The sequence below is a fragment of the Daldinia decipiens genome (assembly GCF_022478715.1).
Source record: "Daldinia decipiens strain CBS 113046 unplaced genomic scaffold F4813scaffold_48, whole genome shotgun sequence".
In the NCBI taxonomy this organism is placed as follows: Eukaryota; Fungi; Ascomycota; class Sordariomycetes; order Xylariales; family Hypoxylaceae; genus Daldinia; species Daldinia decipiens.
Genome location: NW_026054591.1, coordinates 50,033 through 66,071, shown reverse-complemented (window position 1 = coordinate 66,071; position 16,039 = coordinate 50,033). Strand labels below are relative to the sequence as shown.

At 46.4% G+C, this 16,039-nt stretch overlaps 6 protein-coding genes across 6 annotated transcripts; 4 read left to right on the top strand and 2 right to left on the bottom strand.

Annotated features, from left to right (window-relative positions):
• Window positions 1–2,188: 2,188 nt before the first annotated feature.
• F4813DRAFT_383293 (HPC2-domain-containing protein) lies at window positions 2,189–4,218 on the top strand (the record flags this gene model as incomplete). The annotated part of the gene is made up of 2 exons (XM_049245923.1): window positions 2,189–3,906; window positions 3,957–4,218. 2 exons carry the CDS (start codon window positions 2,189–2,191, stop codon window positions 4,216–4,218), a joined length of 1,980 nt encoding a protein of 659 aa, XP_049095362.1.
• A 650-nt stretch (window positions 4,219–4,868) lies between these two features.
• On the top strand, window positions 4,869–6,573 carry F4813DRAFT_255885 (NAD(P)-binding protein). Its single transcript, XM_049240203.1, has 9 exons — window positions 4,869–5,053; window positions 5,110–5,139; window positions 5,221–5,434; window positions 5,489–5,604; window positions 5,682–5,817; window positions 5,901–5,928; window positions 5,979–6,072; window positions 6,139–6,281; window positions 6,399–6,573. The coding sequence occupies exons 1-9, from the start codon at window positions 4,990–4,992 to the stop codon at window positions 6,489–6,491; spliced, it is 918 nt and encodes a 305-aa protein (XP_049095361.1). The 5' UTR covers window positions 4,869–4,989; the 3' UTR covers window positions 6,492–6,573.
• Window positions 6,574–6,621: 48 nt separating this feature from the next.
• Window positions 6,622–8,553, bottom strand: F4813DRAFT_374573 (glycoside hydrolase family 5 protein). Its single transcript, XM_049244951.1, has 3 exons — window positions 7,994–8,553; window positions 7,615–7,941; window positions 6,622–7,538 (listed from the first exon to the last, which is right to left on the bottom strand). Exons 1-3 carry the CDS (start codon window positions 8,186–8,188, stop codon window positions 6,831–6,833), a joined length of 1,230 nt encoding a protein of 409 aa, XP_049095360.1. The 5' UTR covers window positions 8,189–8,553; the 3' UTR covers window positions 6,622–6,830.
• Window positions 8,554–9,119: 566 nt separating this feature from the next.
• F4813DRAFT_374570 (SURF6-domain-containing protein) lies at window positions 9,120–11,679 on the top strand. Its single transcript, XM_049244950.1, has 3 exons — window positions 9,120–9,661; window positions 9,747–9,830; window positions 9,889–11,679. Exons 1-3 carry the CDS (start codon window positions 9,641–9,643, stop codon window positions 11,380–11,382), a joined length of 1,599 nt encoding a protein of 532 aa, XP_049095359.1. The 5' UTR covers window positions 9,120–9,640; the 3' UTR covers window positions 11,383–11,679.
• Window positions 11,680–13,070: 1,391 nt separating this feature from the next.
• F4813DRAFT_393708 (uncharacterized protein) lies at window positions 13,071–14,231 on the top strand (the record flags this gene model as incomplete). Its single annotated transcript, XM_049247458.1, has 3 exons — window positions 13,071–13,169; window positions 13,234–13,798; window positions 13,867–14,231. 3 exons carry the CDS (start codon window positions 13,071–13,073, stop codon window positions 14,229–14,231), a joined length of 1,029 nt encoding a protein of 342 aa, XP_049095358.1.
• Window positions 14,232–14,468: 237 nt separating this feature from the next.
• Window positions 14,469–16,039, bottom strand: F4813DRAFT_393707 (uncharacterized protein; the record flags this gene model as incomplete). Its single annotated transcript, XM_049247457.1, has 2 exons — window positions 14,469–15,305; window positions 15,365–16,039. 2 exons carry the CDS (start codon window positions 16,037–16,039, stop codon window positions 14,469–14,471), a joined length of 1,512 nt encoding a protein of 503 aa, XP_049095357.1.

Here is a 16,039-nt window from a genome sequence, read left to right as displayed (position 1 = left end):
TAGAAACTACTAGCCCCGTTTAATAATTTCATAAGCATAAATGACATTATAAAAAAATCTCATATAACAATATGCAAGTTCTCTACAAAATATGTACAAGTACAGTCTAATAATAGGCGTAATGCACGTTTTTGCTAATCCCTGCTCAGCATGCCTATGTATCTTAGTAATCAGGATTTTGCATGGTCTATGTATGACCTAATAGGACCTAATAGGCCCTTGTCATTGTCGCGGCTATCTTGCGTTAAGCGTTGTAGTGGGTCCTGCAAGACGTTAAGAACTGAAACATAGGTACGTACCCCGCGGTATCTCTTCAATCCGCAGTTCGGCGGAGAGGACTGGAGGCTCAAGCTGCATGAAATTGAGCAGTTCCCCACCCGCCCTGCCTTTTTTAAGTTTGCCGACTGCTCGGCTCATCCAACCCGGGTCCTACCCATTCAAGGAAAGTACACTTCTGCAGCTGTACCTGACCACCTATCCTTTGAGCTACTTGCTTCAGGTGAGACTTCCCATGCTAATGATAACAGGTGATACTTCCTTGACTACCTAACCTATGCCATCTATTGTATAGGAGGTATACATTTAACGACGGAGTATTTGATAATATCGACCGATGAAACCCCACACTTACCTTAACGAACAATTCCCGCCGGGTACAGTATTCAGCCCAGTGCCTATGATTGTACCTCGAACGCCCAGCCCAGCCACGCCTGGAACCTTTAGCTTGTCCATATCTAACGTAAGTATTTCAAATGGCTATGCGATCCGATCCTTCACTACCTCTTTAATCCGGTTGCCCTTTCTAGCTAAGGTTCCAGTGTACCGAAAACCTCCCCCTAGTGGGTTGCTTCTTATTTTATGTGTTTACATACTTACCTATTAAGAAATACATCCTTAATACATCCTTAAAGGGCCGAACCTATGGCCACCTCATCAATGTGAACTGTCATACGCCCCTCCTTAGTTTTCCTTTTTTGCTCTTTTCTCGTTGATTCTCTCTAACACACTATACTACACTACATAACCTAACTTAGGAGGTAATTAGTACATGTTACAATTATCAAGGCCCCATCGTCATCTTTAAGCTTAGGCCAAGTCACCCACCCCCCGTCGGATGACAATTCGCGATCTGATGCCTATGCGCCTAATGTGTTCTTCCCTCCCCCCCCAAATTGTTACGGTTCCCCTTGAATTCCCAGCTGTTCCAATGACACCCCCAGGCTTACCTAGTTCCGATCTTCTAATTCGATTTTTTAATAATAAAATTTCCCACGCAACTTTCATTTCTAGCTAGTTAGCCAGGCCCCGATTTTTCTCGCCTTGTTGGAGAATACATAATTCCCAATTCCAAAAAAAAAAATAGTAGCCATCCCCATCCCTCCCGCAATCTTCCAAAAACTCGCAATTCTCCCCCCTTCTCCCCTACTTTTTTTTCACAACAAAGATGATGTCCAAAAGATAATTTCATCTACATCCATCACTTTATCGCGACTTTTCATTCTCTTATTTACGTCATCTTGTGCATCTAAATTTGGTGCACCCTACCCGATAAGTTTCAGGGTCTACTGTCTACATAATTACGACTTTTTTCAAGGTCAAAGTTCGGTTCACCGAGCTGCTTGCGCAACCTCTGCGCGATCTTCGTGAAGTTATTCAGACCCGGACTCTAGCTCCTACGGCGCACCGACCACACGATTTTGAGGTCACGTTACCTGATAGTATGTACTCTGGTACAACAACACTCCACTAAGACCTTACCACTTACCGTTTTTGAACCAATAGTCAATCTGGTGCAGTTGTTTTCGCGTACCTGCTTTGCAACCTTAGCTATAGCTGGACCCACGTGCGTCTATTCGCCTATTCGTCTATTCAATAGCGGCCATCAACGCTATACCTCACAGCATTATTGCGAACCTGTAAAGACGTTATCATTGGCCAATGCTCATTTAACATCGAAAAGGAAGTTTATACAATTGGGAATTTATTTCACAACTGCAGCTTTAACCATTCACAACTACACCTTATCAGATCAATACGGTTCATTTGTTCTGAAAGCCTTTATTTGGTCGGATTTATTTATTCACTAGAAACAAATCTGTCGGTGCACCATCCTTGGCTCTAATTCATCAAGTAGAGTTTTATCAATATTTGGTGTCTTAGATCGGGAATTTGTCTATAGATCGCCAGGATGGCTGGGGGTTCTGCCAACGCCCCGGCTCGATTTAGTTCTTCGCCGGAACTGTCTGACCCCCCTTCTATGTTATCAGGACCTGGATCAACAAACGGGGAAAACAGAGCAAAAAATGGAGAACTGGATGAAATTGTGGTAGATCCTACTACTATTCGATATGATGGATCTGGCCAGCCCATGTTAACCAAAGATGGATTGCCTAGGAGAAAACCTGGCCCAAAACCCGGGACAAGGATCAACAAGCGCAACAGTGCCAATCCCGAAGAAGGGGAGAAGGTTAAACGAGTGCGAAAGCAAAAGGACCCTAACGCACCGACTGTTTCGAGAAGACGTAAGGGAGTATCTCTCGAGGGCGAGGCGAGCGAACCAAGATCTCGTGCTGCTAGTGTCAGTGGTGGTGCAAATACTGGAAGCACGGTATCACGACAGACCAAGATCACCGAGATGGCTACGACCCAGTCTCGGTTGGAACCTCTTCCTCAAAGGGAAGTGAAACGTGATAGCATGCCCGGATCCATGTCCAGCATTCTGAATAACGACCCCGAACCCCTACAATTCCCTCGTCAATCACATCAATCACAGCAATCACAGCAATCACCACAACAGCAGCATCAACAACTAGCACGGCCCAGCGCTCCGTCACGGACGAGCGGTACTAACTACGATCCAATTCGCTCGTCGAATTATGACCCTATAAGAGAGACTATGGTCACACATACCTATTCCAACCCGATGAGCGGATCGCCTCGTGGACCTACCACCACAAATGCTATCAATCGCGCAAGTGCATCGCCTTCGATCGCCAGTCTTGTCGACCCGCCTGTACCGAATATTATTTCGCCTGTTCCATCTCATACTTCTTTTGTTCAGAGCACACAATCCCAGCCACCTTCTCAGTCTCAACAGCGTATTCATAAGGAATCCAGCTCGATGCCGGAGTCCCCTAGCCCTTTTCGCAAAGATTTCATACCTCCACCTGCACCAAAGCCGCCCACAACTGAAGCCAAGGAGGGTAAAGAGACCAGAGAGGCTAAGAAGCCTCCGTCAACCCTTGCACATGCAATTACCTCCAAAATTGAGATTCGTCCGACGTCTATCACTACGATTGGCGCGGCCGGTACGAAGAAGACATCACCCAAAAACCACAGCACTACATCGTCGTCACCTCGCATCAGTGCCATCAAGGATACGCTCGCTCCCCCTCTTCCAAGCGGGCCTGAGCGTTCCATCCTGGACTTTGGTAAAGCAGAACCCGGATCTGAGTTTAATGCTCCATCAATTATTCTCAATGTCCCTCTCAACGGGGAAACAAATAAATACATCAACTTCATGCGAATGGCCGAGGATCAGTATGGTTGGGAAGCTCTTCATCCGCGCCAGGCCGAACTCAAAGCACGTAAGGCCCGCATTGCTGCCGCATCTGCCGCATTAGCCCAGAATGATTCCAGTCGCGAGGGGGATGAGATGTCAGTTGACGAATCAGAGAACGAGGACTCGAATATCGAAATGGGTGGTACGAGCGGACCCGACAAGGCTGCCGACGACAAGCCCGCAAAGAAGAAGAGGCATTTCAAAGAGGATGAATACGATAAGGATGACGACTTTGTCGATGATTCGGAAATGCTCTGGGAAGAGCAAGCAGCGGCTAGTAGGGATGGCTTCTTCGTCTACTCCGGTCCTTTGATACCGGAGGTTGAGAAGCCTGAATCTGGACGGTACGTACATGTCCTATCTCTAGTGGCTCGAGTATACTGATTTGATGCAGTGGTGAGGGTCAACCCAAGCGAGGACGTGGATCACGAGGTGGTCGTGGCGGGACTCGTGCAGCAACTACAGGCACAGGACGAGGTCGCGGAGGAGGCCCCGGGTCCCGAGGAGGCGCAGTGAGAAAGCCACGAATGACGAAGGCTGACAAAGCTCAGATGGACCGTGAAAAGGCAGAACGTGAGGCAGCCTTTTTGAAATCGACGAGCGGTGGATCATATAATGTTCTGCACCCCGGCAGTCCCCAATTCGCAGGCTTGTAGGCTGGACCTAAGAGGTCTATCCCAGGAGAAATCCGGTATTGAGTAATAGGGGCAATGTAATATGTACACACGCGGCATTGATATGATCGCCAAACAGCGGGCGTGGTCTTTGAAGGATTCACGCGCAGGGGCGATGCTAAAGCTACGGTTTGTTTTGATACCACGATGTTCTTGACGCGTGTCAGGGGTTTGGGATTCCGGCGTACGCTTAGTGACTTCGGGTGACTAGATTTGCTTCGGCTCTAGAAGTGTATACATCGTTTTAATTACATGAATCAACACTATTGTGATCTAAATATTGGATTGTGAGATTTGCTTTTCGTGCTTATCATCTCGAAATGATGGGAGTGTTTTGGTATAAGAGGGCATCCAAATTCTAACTGACCTTGTTCTTTAGGCCCATGTTGATTGGTCCGACCCGAATCGACCCCCCTGCCATCTTATTAGTGGATTAGATCCGCCCAGGATGGAAGCCCGAAGCACGCACAGGGTGGACTCCGGCCTCGAGCGGCGTGCAATATGTCTCCTGGCTTATAGAGAGCTAGGCAGCATAAGAGGTGTTTCGCTTGTAAGCCCTAGTTATACGTTATCGGCAGTATACGGCTTTTGCCAAGGCCTGCTCGTATTTATAAGACGGAGACGCTCGCCCATCTCTTCCCTCTGCCCCTTTTCTCCTTTTCTTTCCTTCTTGCCCTATTTTTCTTCAATACCTACCTAGCCTCCTAGCAAATACTTCTACTCAGCTCCTACTAGGGATTATTACTTATTAAAATGGCTTCCTCTCATCCCCTTTCTGCGACGTCCTTGTTTTCGCTAAAGGGTTGGGTCGCTGTCGGTTGGTTTTCACCCCCTTTTTCTGGCTTCCCCTCTTTTACTGATTTTTCCACGTAGTGACGGGCGGGGGAACAGGTACCGGACTGAGTATGTTCCTAACCTAATTTCAATTTAATATCCCCTATTCCTTCGTTTAGCTTTCTAATCACTGAACGCGTACCTTTCTAGTGATCACTCAGACACTGGCTGCCAATGGAGCCAAAGTCTACATCACCGGGCGCCGCGTAGACGTTCTAGAGACGAGCGCCCGCATCCATGGTTCACCAGAGAGGCTGGGCCCTCTTGGGGGTAGCATCGTTCCTATTGCCATGGACATTACGTCCAAGGATAGCGTTAGGGGCGTCGTCGCCGAGATCACGCAAAAGGAGGGTTTTGTTAACGTGTAATACCATCGCAACTTCACCGGTCATTACCTTCCTAACTATTTTCTCAACAGTCTCGTCAACAATGCAGGAACTTGGGCGGGACGGCCCACCGCGAAAGCGGAAGACGGACCTGAGGCTTTTAGCGAAGCAATGCTGGCCGAAAGTAATGAAGACAACTGGCAGAAATGTACAAGACAGTTTCCTCCTAAGACAGTCCCCTCCCAGTCAGCATCTGGAACGTTAATCTGATTGACCATTTGATAGCATTTGATGTCAATTGTACCTCGCAGTACTTCGTCACGGCCGCGTTCCTCCCGCTCCTTGCTAAAGCTGAATCCGGTCCGACTGGGAGAATTGGGAGCGTAATCAATAATAGCTCAGTGGGCGGAATTCTTCGAATGTCAGTACAAACAACTCGAGGTACATCGTCGGATGTAAAACAGGGGCTTAAGCTTATACTCACAATCATGATACTTCCCACAGGTCGCAGAATTGCCAGTTCTCATACAACGTAAGACGCCTCTCTTATATCTAGATCATTTCTTAACTAATAAGTGGCAGGCCACCAAAGCTGCGTTTTTACACCTAACGCGCCAGATGGCGTTTGAGTTCAGCCACGAGAAGATCAATGTTCGTGTGAATAGTCTTGCGCTCGGTAAGTCTCCATCTTTCCAATCCCTTTTCAATTCACGACTGAGTTAAGTTGTGCTAATATGATAAGGGTACTTCCCATCGGAGATGACGACGGGCGAGTCTAATGACGAGAACGAGAGCACAGCTTCGAATGAGCGTTTTGCGCTCTTCATGAAAAACATGGGCGCTGAGAGGGTCAAGCGCATGGGGACGCCGCAGGAGCTTGCGAGTGTAAGTTGACATATTCTCTTCTGTTATTTGTCTGAACATTCCCTTTTCGCCTTAGGATTGCATACAGAACACGAGTAATGAGTTGAGATCACTAACTGATGATTCGTTGGTTTTCAGGTTATCCTGATGCTCGCTACGAACGATTTTGTTTGGGGCACCGTCTCGATTGTTGATGGTGGCATGGCCCTGACTGTTCCCGGAAATATGTAAATGTAAGACGGCTTAGAGTTACACGTTACTCGTGTTCAGAGCATTCTGCAATTATTGCTTGGGTAGTTTTTAGATAATTGGCTGCTCAAATACATAAGCTTTCATTACGATATTTCTTATTCCTGAATTAGTTCATTAAAATTCGTCTTATTCCGATTATTACGAATCTATCTTATATAAGAAAAGCTGGTGCCTCGTTCGGTAAGGAGAACCAGTTAACGTTCTGATACAGGATTTGCGTAGCAAAACAACCCCGTATAGCTACTATAGCTACTATAGATAATTCTTAGGGGTGAACCCCCTTTTCGGTGATTCATTGCTACCGACTAAGGTACTCTCTCAAAGGCTGTTCACTGCTTTCGCGTGATCGTAGACAAGAGTCTGCGCTTCTTCGTCGTCTAGGTAAATGGTGAACCCGTCGTTATGGTTACGACCGTAGGAATATCCCGAGAAGCCGTATTGCCAGTACATGTCGGCCATGCCCGCCTCCAACATGATCTTCTGCCAACCCCCCTCGACCTCCAATCTTGTTGCGTTTACGGCAGGAATTCCATTCTGCTCGCGTACCTCAGGCGTCATCCAGCCGTACTCTTCGTGGACGACCGGTTTATCAGCCTTCTTACCCGCGGCTGCGTGATCACGGATCCATTGGTCGGCCCAGGCGACGGTCTTAGTCCACCAGTCCGGGTAAGTGTGGAATACGCCGAAGTCTATATTGGGTAGAGCCAAGTTGGCATCGAAGTCACCGCCGTCAGAACCATTATAGGCCCAGTCGTCTGATTCCCGGTTAAAGCCACCCTCTCCACCCCACGTTACTAAGTGGTCCGGGTCTAAACTCTTGACGAATGTGCTCATCTCATCGATCCATGAGGTCAGCGTGTCTGCTGTGCAGTTGCCACTGACGGGCAGGTTGCGCACGGCGTCGGCACCACAGCGCGGTTCGTTAGCCAGCTCCCAAGCTAAGATAGTTGCGGAGTCTTTATAACGCGTAACAAACTCCTTGATGTATCGTTTGTATGCATCTTTAATTTGAGGTAGCCGGTAGAACTAAAGCGCCGTTAGCATTATGTACATGTATGAGTAAAATAGTCACAGCGGTCCGAAGAGTACGTGTTTAACTTACATCATCATGGTACTTCCCGCCAAGGTTTATAGTAAAGACGTCCATACCACCATAGTCGGCCCAATTATTAGTGAAGGTGACGATAAGTTTGATGCCGACCTTGGTGGCGGCATCGACTACCTTGTCAAATTCGGTGATATTAACGGTAGAAGTGCCATTAGCCCACCATTGGAAAACAGCATTGGTCGCACCCGCTCCCTCGCCACCATACTGCGGCAGACCTTGAGGATCATAAGTGACATTCTTGTCATTAAAGCCCCAAGTGCGGAATACTTTCAGGCCGGCATCCTTGGCAGCAGAAAGCCCAAGTTCGACATCAGTCGTGTTCTAACGCTATGATTAGAGAATGTCTCTCTGGAAAAGAAGGTGGGATACGCACGCTATCAAAGGGAAAATAGTACGCGTTGCTCCCAGCAAAGTTGAAGTCTTTCCCGTCAAGTTGGAACTTGTCTCCTTTAACGGTGACGAAACCCTCGAGAACAGCTCCACCCTTGGTTTTGCTTAAGGGGCCTGCGTGGACCCCTCCGCTTGCGAGCAGACCGAGCGACAGAAGACTTGACAAAGTGAAGACCATATTGACGATCGAACCGCTCAGTGTAGAAACCACACGTAACCATTGTGAGCGACCCGATGTTGTCCAGCATAAGGTACCTACTTATGTATTTCGTCAAGGGCCCCTTTCCCCAATTCGGGCATTTCCGTTTGGGGGAAACGGAGGCATTTAAACCGCGTTACTAGGATCCCGCTGATTGAGCCTCTTGGTAACATTGATAACTTGCGCCGAACCACTCAGAGACCGTTGCTCTGTGTTTTTTTACGGGGACTACGGCATTTAGAGGTTGACATGGCGGTTTAAACAGCGGTTCGAATATTTGTTTAGAGATCTGGTCTTGGTGTTGGAGACTCGGAAATCAGGCCCATTTGTGGAGAAGTGAGAACATCACGGGATTATATACCCCGAAGCTTTGAACTTACGATTTCATTATATCGTGACCTTAACATTAATTCATTAGAGGTAGGAACATAATTACTGACACGTGCTCTTCCACTGGTCTAAAAGGTAGCCATGCAAATATATATCATGTTAAAGAAAAGGTGCTAAGGTTTCTTTACCAAATACTTGAAATGTCTTGATATATCATGTGCCTAATACATTGCTATTTTTTATACTTATCAAAGCGAGGAACTATTATATATAAAACTGCATAATACACCAGACAGACATTGGTTAAGTACCTAACCTGGGTACCTTGTATAGATGTTATATGCACTCTGTGTTTGTCTGTCCCTTTATCGATAAAGGGGGTAGACCAAGCGGGGCCGATCTTTCATCTCCACCAACCTCCGGGCTGTCCGGGCTTCTATCTTCTATCTTTGCCGTGTTAGTAGGGGCGTGTGTCTCCTTGAAATAAAAAAGAACGGAATCTTTCTTGGTAGAGATATCCTTAATGAAGATTCCATGCTAGGAGATTGCTCTAAGTATCACTTAAAAGCTATCAAATAACTATGATATAAATAGGACTTAGCTGTAGTACCTAGGTAGGTACGTATACAGATATTATGTAGGTACATAGGTACAAGTACATCCATGTATTCCGTAGTGCAGTGCAAATTCCTTATCGATAATGATGCCACCCCCACTAGGTTACCTAAGGTAAGTCTCTTACCTAGAAGTGCCAAGATTTCGTAGTTGATAAAGTAAGCGATAAACTCCGCACTAAGAAAAAATTCCCACCAGCAAAAACCAATTCTTGTTCCATCCAATCAAGGCTTGGCCTCACCTGCTTTTTTGCTGTAGCCCAAGGCGCCAGGCGTTTCTAATACTGGTACGACTGCTGCGGGTAACCAACTTTTTTTTTTTTTTTTTTTTAACCTTAAACCTTTTCTTCCATCTACTAATCTCCATCATCCAATTTTAACGAAGTCAATCACTTCAACCTACGTTCGTTTTTCGATTCGATAAATACCACCGGTAGTAGGAAGCACCAAGGATCATTCTACTTGATATCCTAGTTTAATAGGCATTATGGAGGACTCTTCGTTGAAGGTTGGTTAATCCAACAACCTGATCTGTATCGCCGACAGGATATCGCGTGCTCTTGAAGAATGATAACCGACACCTCAATACATAGGAGCGTCTCCTCAATTCACAAAAGTCCTTCGATGGACTCTTGTCCTTAATACCTGCCAGGATGTATTATGGAGAAGACACGACCGTAAGTCGCACCCCCTAACGACGCACTTAACTCATTCTCATTACTGATGATTGCGCAGGACCAATGGAAACGGAAGAAGCAGACCAAAGCTGAGGCGGCCGCTGCCCGACGTAATAAGCTCGACCCCGACAGTGCGCTAAACCGAAGTGTCAAAGAAGTTATGGACGAGCAGGCATTGAAAAAGCGGAAGCGCAATCAGATGCAAGATGGGGATGATGAAGACTGGTCTGATGTTGAAGGAGTTGAGACTGAGAAGCCTGGTGAAGGCTTAAAGAGGAAGGCGGCACAAGATGCCAAGAAACAGAAGAAGTTGAACAAGGAGCAACAACCCGAGCTAAGCGAAAAAGAACGGCGACTGCAAGAGAAGAGAGCTGCGCGAAAGGAACGGAAGGCAGAACGACAACAGCTACGGGAAGAGGAGGCGGCCTTCCAGAAACAAACTATCAAGGGTGTCAACAAGATCAAGTTAGGGTCTAGAGAAACGAAGACCAGCTCAGCGCCAAATGGTGATATCAAATCCGCCGACGCTAGCACCGAGACTGACGATGAGCAGCAAGAGGCGGAAGAAGAAGCTGATGCTTCAGACGTCAAGCCCATTGATGTTTCTGGTCTCGCTGACGCTACCCAAGAACAAAACTCGGTCTCTGCCCCCTCGCCCCCTCTATCGGAACCTCAATCCCCCGTCTTCGACACCAACGGTACGCCCGCCGACTCAACCGGCCAAGCTCCAAGTACAACAACGTCTGTATCATCCTCCGCCCCTGCTGAAAAGCCAAAGCATATCAAGATTCCCCCTGATACCACCGCTCTTCGTGCTCGTCTTGCGGCAAGGATACAAGCACTCCGCGATGCGCGAAAAGCCGATGTTGATGGAAAGCCCATACGTACGCGTCAGGAGCTGATCGAAGCGCGACGCCAAAAACAAGCAGAACGAAAAGCACACAAGAAAGAGTTACGGCAAAAGGCTAAAGTAGAAGAAGACCTTAAGCGTGAAGAGGCTTTAGCATCTGCCCGTAACTCTCCGGGCAGCATTCTCAGCCCGGCCATCGATCTCGAGAACAATAACTTCTCCTTTGGCCGAATTGGATTTGGTGATGGCTCTCAATTATCTCATGACCTCTCACATGTTCTCAGTAGCGGCAAGAAGAAGGGCCCATCGGATCCCAAGACAGCCCTTGAAAAGCTAGAGAACCAAAAGAAGCGGCTGCAAGAGATGAACGAGGATAAGCGAAAGGACGTTGAAGACAAGGAGCTTTGGCTTACTGCGAGGAGACGTGCAGAAGGCGAGAAGATCAAGGACGACGAAAAGCTGCTCAAGAAAGCTGTCAAACGTAAGGAGACGACAAAAAAGAAGAGCGAAAAGGAATGGTCAGCCAGGAAAGATGGTGTCGCCAAGGCAATGAAGGATCGACAAAAGAAGCGAGAGGAAAACATCAGGAAACGACGTGAGGAGAAGCTCGCGGGCAAGAGTGGCAAGAAGAAGGGAGCTAAAAAGGCCAAGAGCAGAGCAGGGTTTGAGGGTTCGTTTATAGGTGGAGGGAAGAAGAAATAAGTTACTACGTGATCGGTCTATGCCTAAATGGGGCTTACCGTCCCATCCCTTTACTTAAGGTCTTTGGCATCATGTATATAGTGACCAGCAGTTGGCGTGTCTGGGTTATCTAAACATTTTAACACCCTGTAGCCTCGATGTCTCTCTTGTAAAAACTACCGAGGACTGCAACCTTGTCTCACTTAACTTGAGGATGTAAGTGAGAATTTAGATTTGTTGATATGAAGAAGCATGAACTTAGTTAGGATTGGACAGTTGATTTAACTAGGACCCCTTTGTTCTGGGTGTCTTAGTGGTGGTCATTGACAAATCCGGACGTTGACCTTAAGTTCTAATACTTTCTAATATTGTATTTTTAACTAGCCTTGCAGAGACACCTACTAACAACTTCTTCAAATTCAAAAGTCAAGCGCGTTTTCCTAAGTAACAAACTGTAGTTATTTAGAGAAGCAACCACCGGGATGTTCAGAGAAATGTATATAAAGCGGTTTACCCACGGGGGTTCGGCGTAAGTGGTGTCTAATTGAATTTTCTTGATTATTTCATGTAGACATTCAAGATGGGGGTAAATATACACCAACTTCCAAAACGGTATCAAGTCGTAGGAAATAGTTATGACGCCATATTATTGTTGCTTTGAATAAGCTGTTTCTCTTTAATATTGCTGAAGACAGTATATGCTTTCTCAAGGATGGTTGTTTTATACTTAGGTAGCTTAGGTACCTAAGCCAGTTCTTTATCTAGGAACATAATAGGAGCATGAGTCAGGTACGTAGTGCTTCCGGAGACATCAACTTAAACTGATAGCTTGAAATACCCACCACCATTGACAAATTTGCGGTCTTGATCGTAATACTACTAGTCACATCCGTGAAACTCACTCTTCAGGCAATACTGGTATTGCTATACTTCCAACACGTTAAATCTCTTATATCATTGGTATACTGCTGAGATCATCAGGATGGAATATCAAAATTGATAACAGTGATAACTGTTGGAAAATGGTCCAATCATTATTCTTTTTATATATAGAAGCGGATAATGAGAGAACTTTGAATGTTTATTGTATTGAGAATGTTTGAGTACATATTCTGTCGGACCCTCGCATTCAAGGTTCGGTGCGTTTAAGTACCTGTCGGCATCTTGGTGGTGCGCAAATTGCATGTATTCTAGCTATTTTGACATGTGCGGAATTGATGGCAGGTTCGAGTCATGCATAGTCTTTGTTGAACTCGGTCAACCGCCGAGTTGATCCTGATATGCGTGACCATTGGCTAGTAACAGTGGATATACCTTTCATTGTCCTTTATTCTGCCTCACCGGGAGGCTTCCGCTAAGTTCTAATGATCTTTACTAGGCTCGCAATTTAACACCTATTAAGTATTTACCGGTCTCAAATCCGTGGGGAATTCTATAAGGTCTTTGTTGAATCGATCTAAAGAGCACCACAGTGATAATATAGCGCTATTGTTGGATCACCGGGGGCAAGTCTGGAGCTTCATAGCCATGAAGTTGAATTTGGTTACCTTATGTTTACCTCTACCCTCTTAATTTGAAGCATACCTTCTGATTTTAGCTTACATCGTTCAAGTTCCAAATACACGATCTCCAAGTTGAACGTTATGGAAAGTAAAAGTTTACCTCCTATACGTGGGATGGGACTAGCTATATACATTGTAACGATTGCAATGGCCCTGATCTCAACTATCGTTGTGTTTTTTAGAATATACGTCCAATGCTCTGAAATATCGTTCGGGTGGGATGATGGCCTGATGTTGGCCGCACTGGTTAGTATTTTTATATTTCAAAGATCTGGCATATTACTTGATCTTATTAACAAGCTAGTTATAGGTGGTATATATTGCTAATATTGGACTTGCTTGTAGAAGCGCGCAGTACAACGTCAGCACCCCCGATGTGAATCTTCCCATATCCATGCACGTCGAGGGTAGCAAATACATGACCCTTTGGTCACTGTTATACAGCTTATGCCTTTTCATCATCAAGGCTTCTATCTGCTTGACTATATTTCGGCTGAGAAAGCCCACGAGATACATCCGCTTCGCGATCTATATTCTCCTCCTGGCGAGCTTTGGATCATTTCTCGATGGAGTCATAGGTCTCTTAACTCAATGTAACCCCGTTGAAGCTATTTGGGACAAGAGACTCCTGGTAGATGGCAGGGCAACATGCAAAGATAAAGATAACATGTTGGTCATCATATATACTACTGCGATTATAACGGTCGCGACTGATGTGGCATGCACTGTTTTGCCGGCAGTCATGATGTGGAACACGCAACTCAAGTTGAAAAAGCTACTAATTAGCTTGCTTCTATTGTTCGGATTGCTTGCTTCCGTCTGCACTGTAATCCGCGTGTCTGATATTAAACAGTTTACGGGCGACGGTATCCATTGTGAGTTGCCTGACAACCCCTACTCACACCTTGCTTGCTGTGCGGTTCTAATGTATCGTAATGTATAGTCTGGACCTTGAGAACTGTGCTGTGGTCGAACATTGAAACCGCCATTGGTATCATCGCAGGGTCAATGCCAGTGTTGCAGAAGATTTTTCTGAGCCAGCCTAAGACACGAGAGCCTATCACATCATCCAAAGCTCCCGGCTCAGCGCCCTCCCATAGCGCACCTATAAAGTCGCAAAGTAACCGAGAAGACTTCAGTAATCCGTTCGATACCGGCTGCAACATCACAACGGTGAGCGCGAGTCGTCGTTCTCGTGATTGGGACCGCATGAAGGGGAGGTTTAACTTGCCCTTTATTCGTGCCGAGTATACTTATGAAGTTACGCGATCAGGTTTCTCTGCTGAGACGGCGGAAATGAAAGTGTAACACACCATAGTAAAGAGTCGGACAGGGTCGGGATAGTTTATATTGACGAGTAATGAACAAATATATATGAGAAGTTGCCTTTCCAGATTATCTTAACAGGAGAGCCGCAAACTAAGATTCAGTCCCAGAGGACATAGAATCGTGCTGAAATGACTGGCCATGTGGGCTGCCTGTGCTCTGAAGTTCAACTCATTATGTTTGATGTGATTAAACAACGTTACGAATTTTTATTTTCCCTTATTTTGTACTAACATCCACGTTTCCTATCTTATGGTAATTCGAATACGTCGATGTATCGCTAGGATCGCCGAGCCATTCGTATTCGACAATCTTTACCTCGCTATCCTTCTGGCCTACTAGGCAATATATCCTTCGAGCGTGACTGGCAACAATTGTCCCGCGGTCTTTGCAATCTGATAAATCGCCAACTTCTTGATCCACCGTAGTCCAATTATCTCCTTTATAATATGTCAATTGAACTCCATCGTCGGTAGTGGGGTCCATGGTTAAAACCTGGAAGCCCAAAGGTTCGGGCCAGTTGGTACTCGTCTCGTTGAAGCCTGTTGAGAAGGCAGCAATCGCGGTTTTGGGTCCTATATCTCGTCCTAGATAGTGCCCTACGTACCGACCATCGCCATTTACGATCTGAGATAGTGCGCTGGTAATAGAGCGGTAGAAAATATTCATGCTCCTGTGGCCGTCCGTTGTCGCAGCGGCTGCGTGTGCCTGGACAAGGGACGCGTTCTCGGCGGGCGCCGAGATGTCAACCTGAATGGCATTCGTGTTACTAGCCCACCCGCTGGTGTCATTCTGGTAGCTAGCTTCTCTTATTCCATCAGACGTCTGCCAGTAGAGGTATGTGTATTGGTTGCACAAGTCGCACTGCTTCCCGTACGAGACGAGGGATGATCCGGAGGTAGAAATATAACTGTTTCCGGCTTTCGAATCTACCCAATTTGCAGTTGGGATGGTAGACTGTGTCGAGATACCCTTGTCGTTATTGTACGTTAGAGCCTTAATTGTAGCTAGACCACCGCTGTCAGGGAGTTGCCAGTATATGTGTATATCGCGTCTCTAGAGTAAGTATCAGCAATTTAGTTGGTTCAATAATTCCGGTATATTTGATTCCCCACCGTATTGTCGTATGCGAACACGTCAAGTGACAATGAGGTTCCATTCCTAACGCTATCCAAACCCAGATTATTCGTCTTGCCATCGACTACCGGTGATACCACCCAGCTTTTATGCGACGAGTTCCATGCCGACAAGTAAATGGCCTTATTGTTTAATTGGTAAGCTACAAGATAGTTGTCATTTCCGAACTCGTCCGTGAAATTGGTGGTCGCGAGGTTAGTGTTAGCGAATAGAGCGGTCTCGTCGTTCTGCGAAGTCGCCGGATCCTGACTACTGCTTGTGTCCGAACTGGAACTGGAACTGGAATTACTATCCCTTCTTGTTACAACACCAGCAACAACTCCTGCCACAATTGCTACAATAGCAATCACAACTCCGATAACAACGGCCCAGAAAATCTTTCGTCTCATTCCACATATCTTAGGTTCTGGCGCATCTAGCGCTTTCTCCGTCCCAGGTACGAAAACCGGTTCCGGAAGGGTACGATCTATATCTCCTTTAGGGGCATCGCCAGCAACACCAACGACTTCGGGATAATTTAAATGTTCGGTCGCATTCTGATTGACCTCGGGAAACTGTGCGGCGTAGGTCGTCTCGGCATATTGATTTCGAGTATGCGCTTCAGTGTCTACCTCTAACGTGCTATGCTCGTAGTTATCCCTCGGAGAACTCAT

Excerpts from the sequence above, each read along its gene's own strand:
- F4813DRAFT_255885 (XM_049240203.1), top strand. The coding sequence starts at position 4,990 with ATGGCTTCCTCTCATCCCCTTTCTGCGACGTCCTTGTTTTCGCTAAAG. Across the intron at positions 5,140-5,220 it reads GGGAACAGGTACCGGACTGA|TGATCACTCAGACACTGGCT; the intron begins GTATGTTCCTAA and ends GTACCTTTCTAG. Across the intron at positions 6,073-6,138 it reads TGTGAATAGTCTTGCGCTCG|GGTACTTCCCATCGGAGATG; the intron begins GTAAGTCTCCAT and ends TAATATGATAAG.
- F4813DRAFT_374573 (XM_049244951.1), bottom strand. The coding sequence starts at position 8,188 with ATGGTCTTCACTTTGTCAAGTCTTCTGTCGCTCGGTCTGCTCGCAAGC. Across the intron at positions 7,942-7,993 it reads ACTATTTTCCCTTTGATAGC|AACACGACTGATGTCGAACT; the intron begins GTGCGTATCCCA and ends TCATAGCGTTAG. Across the intron at positions 7,539-7,614 it reads GCGGGAAGTACCATGATGAT|TTCTACCGGCTACCTCAAAT; the intron begins GTAAGTTAAACA and ends ACGGCGCTTTAG.
- F4813DRAFT_374570 (XM_049244950.1), top strand. The coding sequence starts at position 9,641 with ATGGAGGACTCTTCGTTGAAG. Across the intron at positions 9,662-9,746 it reads TGGAGGACTCTTCGTTGAAG|GAGCGTCTCCTCAATTCACA; the intron begins GTTGGTTAATCC and ends CTCAATACATAG. Across the intron at positions 9,831-9,888 it reads ATTATGGAGAAGACACGACC|GACCAATGGAAACGGAAGAA; the intron begins GTAAGTCGCACC and ends ATGATTGCGCAG.